The 9,085-nt window shown below is 38.8% G+C and overlaps 1 protein-coding gene across 2 annotated transcripts in view; it reads right to left on the bottom strand.

The window, feature by feature from the left end:
• Positions 1–612: 612 nt before the first annotated feature.
• tgfbr3 (transforming growth factor, beta receptor III) overlaps positions 613–9,085 on the bottom strand; it is a 69,710-nt gene continuing 61,237 nt past the window's right edge. The window contains exons 15-17 of one of the 2 annotated variants that reach the window (XM_034140720.1): positions 6,911–6,946; positions 6,323–6,430; positions 613–2,935 (exon numbers count right to left, since the gene is read on the bottom strand). In XM_034140720.1, the coding sequence (XP_033996611.1) occupies positions 2,817–2,935; positions 6,323–6,430; positions 6,911–6,946 (263 nt within the window). In that variant the 3' untranslated portion in view covers positions 613–2,816. The remainder of the gene's footprint in view (positions 2,936–6,322; positions 6,431–6,910; positions 6,947–9,085) is intronic. The other variant, XM_034140722.1, reaches the window with a different exon arrangement.

Raw genomic sequence — 9,085 nt, 5'->3', positions numbered from 1 at the left:
ACAAACGAGCTCTAATGTTCCCAAGAGGCTCAACTACTCAATAAAGTGTTTTGGAAAACAGTTGAGTTTCCAGAAACAAAAAAACAGATAGTTGGATTTGTTCCACCCTCCATTCTCTCTTAATATATACACACACATTTCACATTCAACTTTCATTATGGTTTATTGCTGCCATCTTTAACCGTTGATCCATTTGTTTTCATTATTTTGAGGGGATTCACCTCATAGTTGTGAAAAGAAGGGTTTTTCTCTATGACAATACATCAAGTAAGGATACCATTATTTACCTAGACTTTGTGAAAAATAAAGTTAATAATTATTGCTATCATTTTGAAAGAAAACAGTGATTTCCTTACTTTATATGTAAATATATTTTGAGTTAGAAAAGGATCTATACAAAACAGTTATTAGATGATGACAAACTGTGACAGTGATCAAACATAAGGAGTTGTATTCTGTCTGATCATACTCATCAAACCGATCACATGTTTTATGACACAATAAACAATGACTTGCAATAGCTTCAAATGTAAATATGATGTCAAAGTTAGTTTGTATCAAAGAGTGGACTTGGTTTATACTCTAATATAAAATAGATTTAAAAAAGGTGAATCATTTTGTATCTCCATATTTAATTGTCATCAGTTAAAGTGTCAGAAAGCCGTGCCATGAGGCCTCTATGAATACATCCCCTCACACACACACGTGTGTATTGTATTAGCATATCCACAGTTCACAGTACAGTAACACACATACAAGACAATAGGTTTCTCTTGGTAAATATATTCCAAAATATAATTTTATACACAAATATATATTTAGACTCTGTTCCCTCTGTAGAAAGCTTTACACATGTTTACATAAGATAAAAAGCTTAGAGATAATATACATTCTGTTTTTCTTGTCATGGTTCTGGAGTTCAAAGGGCCCACACACACTCTGAGAAACACACCCAGGTTAGTGGAAGGCACTACAGCAAACATTCATATTATTCTGAGGTGGGGGGGCAGTCGGGTGATGCACTTTAAACAAAAGAAGAAAATAAAAGATATGTCCATAACAATGAGCTGCAGCTTATATAACAGTCCGTGCCGAGAGAAGAGATCTACACTGCACACTGTGGCTGTATAGTGTCATCTGCTCTGACTGTCTGATACGCTGAGAAACATTTACTGGATTTATCTTTTCATTATTTATCAAAAAGAAATGCCAAATATTTCACTTTATACCGTTTCGCAATTGTGAGGAATTCCTGTGTTTGTGAATGTCCTCAAAAGGGTCCATGGGGAAATGGATTTGTAACATCATGATTCTTCTTTTATCACTTTTAAGATGATACATGGTATTAACTTGTATCTTTCACTGATAAACTGGTCTAATCTTAAAGTACAAGAACAGAATTTGCACACACTCTTAACCGCTTAACATTTGAGAGTATTTACAATATTTACACAAATATACAGGTCCTTAGAGAATAGGTTAGCATTTTGGGAGCTATGCTATGTTGTGCAGGATTGAAAGCACAGACATGAGAGTGGTAAATATCTTCTGATCCTGTCTCCTAAAGATTACGCTGCCATACAAGACAACTGCATTTTCAATTATGTATTTTCTTTTCCGGATTACAGTCGCAATTACACAAATTTAAATTTAAACAAAAGTAGCAATCCAAACTACTTGGATATTTAAAGTAAAGGCTAATGGTTCAGATTTCATTTACCTAGAAAAGTGACCTACGTGACCTCAATAAAGTATGTCACACAAGCTTACTGAATACGTACGTTAAAATGCACATTTGACTTTTGGTTTAGTAGTACAGTAGTAAGTAGTGTGTTTGACCTATTTACCCACAGAACTCTACGCAGACTTTCATTTGAAACATGATTACGCTACGTCGGACACAAATGACATCGAAACGTATTTGACATATCATATTGTAACGTAACTTTTAGGAGACCGAGGGTCTAACTTTTGGATGGCAAGCAAATAAAGGAATTCCCAAAATGTGAAACTATTCCATTAACAATGACCAAAAAAAGGGAACCCATAATGCCCCTGTGAAACTCTGTAAAAGAATGGACTCAACTGAAATGCAGTACTAGTATTACCACATAGAAAAAGGCACTGGTGAAATATGTTTTGCCAACCTGCGTGTATAAATCCATTATAAGGGAAGAGTTATTACAAAATGTGGCATTCTATCAGCATGTCTTTCACATTGTTCTTTCACATTTTTTGGCGAATACTCTTCTGCATACATTCAATATCTATCTTGCATCTTCTAAAAGCCATCTCTCGGTCAAGATGACGACTTATGTCATACTGCACTTTTGTCCGCATGTTAATAGTGGTTGCTTCGCCACCTTTAGGGTTGCGTGTTGTGAAGTGTAACAGTCCAGCCATTAACATCTCACGTACTAATACTGACATCACTGCAGCCTGGTTGCTTTCCTTGCTGTTGCAGTACACCTGCTCATTACAGACAGCCTACACCTCACCATTTAAGGCCAAAACAAAAGGCTTTTGCTCAGAAAAGAACAGCATTAGGATTGGAATGAAATGCCTTGCATAAAGGTATTTTCCTGTACTAAATATGAGTTGAGGCTGCCAAGGTCACTACTTTTACACAGCAGTAACACCAGGACAGTTTATTAGTCTGGCACAAAAGGAATTTACAGGACCAAAGGTGTTTTTGTGTGTTTTTGTGTGACCTTTAACATTCCCCTAATAATTCCTTTCATGGAAGGAGTAGAACAAAGCGGTCCCTGTGAACCTTGGGGCCTGGGCAGGGGTCCGGGCAGGGGTCCGGGTCGGGGCTACGCCGTGCTGCTGCTGGAGCAGGGCGTGCTCTGGGTGCTGCCCACACTGTGGCCCGGGCTGCTGTTCTCTGAGGCCGGGAGGGGCTTCTGGACCTGCTGCCTGCCAGCTGTCTCACCTACACAGGGGGAGAGAGCAGGAGAGGGGGTGAGGAGGGGTGAGGACCAAAGGGAGGTAGAATTTCTTTAATATATATTACAGAAAGGCAGGAGCATGACAAATCGGTTTGCTTAAAGCTACAAATTGTCCTCCTCCTACATGCTGGAACCTTCATTGTACCTCTTTAAAGAAAAAAGTACTGTTTAATCTCCTACCGTTTACTATGACTGTCACCACCTGACACAAAGCTTACACTTTATATCAAATACAATTCTTTTCATGACGTTTTGTGACTAGCCATCACACATTTTCACTCAAGCATGAGCAAAAAAGGATCCAGTTTCAGTACAAAGACCTTGGCTAAAAACTGCAAGAAGAACTCTGGATTTGATCTGTGCTAACTTTTACCATCTTCAAGCACAGTCTGCTACAGATTTACAAAGTGTTTTCAACAGCTTGGACCCACAAAATGTCACCTCAGAGCGCCCAGAAACAACCAGTCACATCCTATCTGTCAGATGACATCTGGGAGACAAAGGAGGATTCCTGTTCATGGAATTCATTTCTTTGGTTATCTGGATTCAATTAGCCTGGCTTTAGTAGATAAAGCAGAACAAACACAGGACAGGACCTACTGACTGGAGCTCAAACCACTGACTGGTTTATTGTTCTATGACTAAATAAGCATTTCATTTTGTACACTCTTGGGATCCAGCGCTTTAAATGAAAAGGGAAAATAAAAGTGTTTACATTTGTTTACAAAAAATGTCTCTGACAGACAATGAACAGCTTTGGAAGTACAGCCAAGTCTGGGTTTCATTTGAGTATTTGGCACACACGTGTTAGTGAAGTCTTTCCCTTGTTTGTTTCCTAGATTTATTTTGCCCTAATACATAGAGAATGTTTCTCTAAGATAAAGGTTTTCCCATCGATAGTCTTGTTTGTACCTAAAGTTGAGTGTGTATATTCAGTGACTATAAGAATATATGGGTCCACTGGCGGTCGTGCATCCCGCTCCCTCTTTGGGGCCCCTTAGTTCTGCTAATGTTTACCAGAGCAGAGCTGCCAGAGGTCTTTCCCTCGCAGGACCAAGAAGCTTGAAAACAAAGAAGCTTGGATTCCCCTCATCTTTCTAAGGAAATGTAAATTCCCAGGTCCAATATTATCTTGGTGAGAGGAGAGATAAAGGCTGTTTTTATGTCACAGAAACATATTGTGTATAAAAACTCGGACTCAAGGACAATTTGCCTCCGAACTTAAATGTCTAAATCAAGACCTGGGACCAGATCAACATGTCGATGTATCCTTGGACAAGATACTTAACCCAGAGTTGCTCCCGATGGCATGGCCAGCGGTGTATGAATGTGTGTGAATGTGAAAGTGGCACTGCTCTGTATGGGGGAGGTGGGAATGATGACTTGTAATAGTAATAGCGCTTTGAGGGGTCGTAAAGACTGCATAAAGTGCTATATAAGTACAATCCATTACAATCACCATTTAAACAGTGATCAGATAACAATTTGTACTTTTTGGCACTGGATTAAAAGTGACAATTAATACTAAATGGAACATGAATGTATTAAACAAAGGTTAAGGCGATGTCATCTGACAGCTGTCAAGGAATAACACACAAAACTAAACTTCTCAGTGATGCTAGAGGAAAGGTCAGAGGATCGCCAAAGGCACAATAATCCTTCTTTTGGAGACATGAACGGCGGGACAACATTTCATGACAATCCAAACTATAGTTTCACCATGAAGGGGTTCTCACTTTAAAAAACATACAAACTAGCTACTAATATATAATGAAACGTTGGTCTTTGTTAAAGCCATGCTTCAAAAAGTACGTTTCCTAGTCGTACATTTCTTGCTGTCACTAATGTTTGCGGCCCTTCAGTTGTATTCGTAGCCAAATAGTATTTAATCACATATTTCTAAACCCTGATTCTTAGTGGTGACATTTACCATTGGCACTCTTTGATGCAATTATTTCTAAAATCTTTTGTGTATGTGGTTTCAACAATTGAGCAGAGGTAGAGAGCAGATCTCTCAACAGACATGACTGCAGCCCTGGCAGAATGCATCGTGAATGTGCCAACATAATGAGCAGGATGTCAGATCATATATTAAGGGTTCTTAGAGACACTTTGGATTGCCCTATATGGAGTAAAACTGCAATGGATACAAAACCTTTAATGTAATGCCAATGAGTAGTAACTTCAAAATAACTTTATTTCTCAAGAGTTTCTGTCCTCAGACCCTGAGGGGATAGACCCACATCTCTTTTCATGTTCCATCCTTCTGTACACAAGTTTAAAATACACCCTGAACTGATATGTTGGTGGTTTTTTAGGGGATCTACATACTTGGGGTTTATAAGGAACTGCCAATATTGCCTTGTAAGGTAATTTCAGCAAAGACAGCTTTACACGCCCAGCTAAAGCCTATTTTAATAACATCAGCAAGAACATGTTGTAAAACTATTTCCAGAACTACTATCCTAACACCTGTTTCTCTCTCCATGCTTACTTCTCATAGCGTTGGAAAACCATCTAATAAGGCTCTCTAGGAAACCCATCAAACTTTAGTCAAGTGGCTTTCTAAAGAGAAGCCAATATCAATGTTGTGATAAAGATAAGGGCACTGAAATCTGACATCTGATCTTTTTTATACTACTTGAAATCCTGTTCAGTAAACACAAGATATGATTTAGAATGAGTGGAACAGTTTGTAATAGTTCTGACAATGTGTCCGGATCTTTGGATGATTTACTAATCCATTTAATATGTCTACATGTAAGCTTTTGTTCTATGCGTAAACTCAAACACGTTGTATTTTCTGAGAACACCCCGACCCCTTTATAAAAGACGTCCATGGTGAACACATCAGCCGCAGGGCCAGCAGGTCAATGGCATGGCTGATCACCAGTCAAGCAGCAAAGCCAATGAGAACAGGGCAGCTCTGCACAACGGTGAACTCCAGAGAGCTGCTGGGAGCGCACTTCCTCCCGGGGGTCAGCAGGGGTCGGCAGGCTGGGGACGATGGGGAAGCTCTTGGCATCTAATGAACAGATTGTGTGTCCTTTCCTGTGAGGGCCACTAAACCCAACAACGGGGGTTTCCAACTCGTCCCAGCCATTGTACTGAGAGTATTCGTTGACCACCCCGCAGCTCCCAAAACATTCAAAGGCAGGAAAGAGAAGAGCCCTCGCTGCTGACCAACAGGATATATTTACAGTAGAGGAGTCAATCTGTTATTGTGAACCGGCCTCTGTCAGCAGCAGGATGTTTGGCATTCCCAGCGGCACATTTCTGGCACTCGGACACTCGAGCATTCTTTAGCGTCTTATCTTTTCATTAGTGTAGAGAGGTGAGCGGGGCCGGGGAGCAGCAGGTAAAGGACCTACCTGTGTGTGAGTAGATAAACCACAGGGCTCCGGTCAACAGAGCCCCAATCACGAAGGCTGCGAAGGCGATCCCCACCACTGTGGGGGTGTCCAGCACGTATGGCGCGTCTGCAAACAGAAGAGCACACAGTTCATAACTTGGAATAACACATTCAAATATACATAATAATAAGTATTTATATCAATAAATTGTAAGACAATCATCAAATTTAATTAAATGTATACATCATTTAGGATAAGACGCTTATTGTCATTGTGATGTTAAACACAAAAATTGTTTTTGGTTTGGAAGCAATCCACTCTCCAATAACTCGTATAAATATATTTAAAAAATGAGAAATGTTTAAAAAAAAATGACAAATAGTCATTGTTATGTACTGTACATACATTGTGCATAACAATTACATAACATCAAGAAATATATATCTTATTGGTTTATGTAAGCCTTTAACCACATGTATTTATTGAATTATTCATTTTCAAGTCTTATTTGTTTATTTAATACTTAAGGGCTCCATATAATTCACATACATGTTAATATGAATAGAAGAGAATAATACATCTTGAAACTTGTGTACAATCACTTACTATCATCATCAGGATACGGTGGTGTTTCAGAAGAAGCTACAACAAAAATACAAATGAAAGTATGTCTCATTATCATGTACGCGTATCACATTCATACATAGTGAATTGTTCAGAAGGTCAGCTGTCAGCTCCAGGCCAGAGGACCAGAACATTACTGATACTGCCCTGAGTTGATAAGCAATTCTCTGAGGAATGTGACACAGAAACCTGAAGCAGGAAGAGAGCAGCCATACTATCAGCTGATGAACCTACTGACTCTGAACACTGTATTTCAAGCCCTCATAATGATGTCTTAACAAACAACACAAAGGCTCTTTTGTAATCTAAAGAGGCGAGCCTGGTGCACGTCCAAGACTCAGGCACAATGCACGCTATTCTTGGAAAGAACACCTTTGAGTTTTCATTTTGCATAATGAATGATGACAGGTCATCAGAGAGGACTTTCATTTCAGAGGGGACGATGGCCAGAGGACGTCCTCTCTGCCAACCTCCCCCCCCCCAATCGTTCCAGTGTTATCTGTACAGTACAGAAAAGGCAGAAAGAGCAGGCATAAGGGAGGCCAGCATGAGACATCGGTGTGTTATGTTGTCTTGTAATGGCCTTCGTAATTGTTGGGATTTAAATATAATCACTTTTACAAACTGACTAAGAAAGTTTCATTCATCATCAAAGTTTTTGAATATGTACTTTTCATCGCTCAAAAGCATTTAAAGAGTTATTTGACCACCCAGTGTCATAGATATCAAAACAGCATCATCCAAAATAGTGTCTGATTGTGGCAAGAGATCGCATTACAGTTTTATATCACAGATCATGGCAAAGAAAGATATTTATGAAAAATATGAAAGTATTGATTGTGCTATAAGCAGCTAAATTATAACTTTTCATTATTATCAATCATTAATGAACCCTGATTGGGAATAGCACCATTGCACGCATGTCAATCATTCAGAATCTAGCAGGCTTTGACTTTTATTCAAATGCAACCCTGGCTGTTTCATTCTGTCTTGTTTTATGAATGTACGCAACAAAAATAAAAAGCATGAGTCAGTGTGCAAGGTTTCTGTGCAGAACGATTTGTATTGGATGACAGATTTAATAAAATGCATACCAAATAAATGGACTTGTGTGCAAAGGCCTTAAACTGGACTCATATTTTATTTGTTATGTGGAGAATTGACATGACTATCATCTTATAGCTCCCATGGTTAAACTGAAACTCAATGTATCTTTTCATATAACGCCTTGATGTCTTCGGGGAACTATTCCCTTCTGGACGCCTGTCAGTTCTTACATTTTGCTGACTATTTCAACAGAACCACACAGTACCCCTGAAGTTAAAATCATGACTTATGTTCCTCTGCCAGAGTTGAAAGAGGTCTCTATTATTTCTAGGAACGTCATTTGTTTATGTACGTTTTCTTGCCATGGAATGAGAGAGAATGTTTTTGTTTAACTCTGATCTCTCCTCACACAGCGCAAAACCACTGATATCCTCTTCTGCAAGACCCTTGACATTGGATGTTCTTATTTATAAAGCCCAGTACAGTTGAACTCGACAGTTCAAAACGTTGTTACTGCAATAAGCTTGGTCTATGAGGCTATTAGCACCCAACTAAATGATGATATACAGTGGTTTATATAGTGATACAGGTTTCTCATAATGGATCTGTTCAAACAATATGCCTTTTGAAGTGTGGATGATTTATATTTTGATTGGTACATAATCTACAAGAGTTTTTCAATTCTGCTTTTGTGATAACGTTGGCTTTTTGACATCAGTCCAGTGTATATAATAGCCCATAGGGAGATCAAAATACATTAAACCTAATATTATGCCGTTTTTATTTTGACACAGATTATATTTTATTAAATGTAATGTGAATAAACGTTTTTTAAGTTTCTATCTTCTTCCCTTACTCTTTGCAGTATAAACTTAATACTACTGGTGTGAGTTATATAATCCACACTGCCAACCTCTCAAATAAACGATACTTTTCAACTTTTCTGAACTTTACCAGATCCAATAACATTTATTGTGAAGCAGTAAATCTGCTCCTGATGGCTGCGCTCTGAGGCGGTTATGTTTTTCCATGCACCAAGTTGGCCACAAGTGGCCCTCTTTGATTTGTAGATGGACTTGAGCTCTTTGGGATACCATCCAGTGCAGAACT

This window comes from Trematomus bernacchii, unplaced genomic scaffold (genome assembly GCF_902827165.1).
Source record: "Trematomus bernacchii unplaced genomic scaffold, fTreBer1.1, whole genome shotgun sequence".
Classification (NCBI taxonomy): Eukaryota; Metazoa; Chordata; class Actinopteri; order Perciformes; family Nototheniidae; genus Trematomus; species Trematomus bernacchii.
The sequence above is the reverse complement of the archived record's forward strand: the minus strand, read 5'-3'. Positions and strand labels throughout refer to the sequence as shown.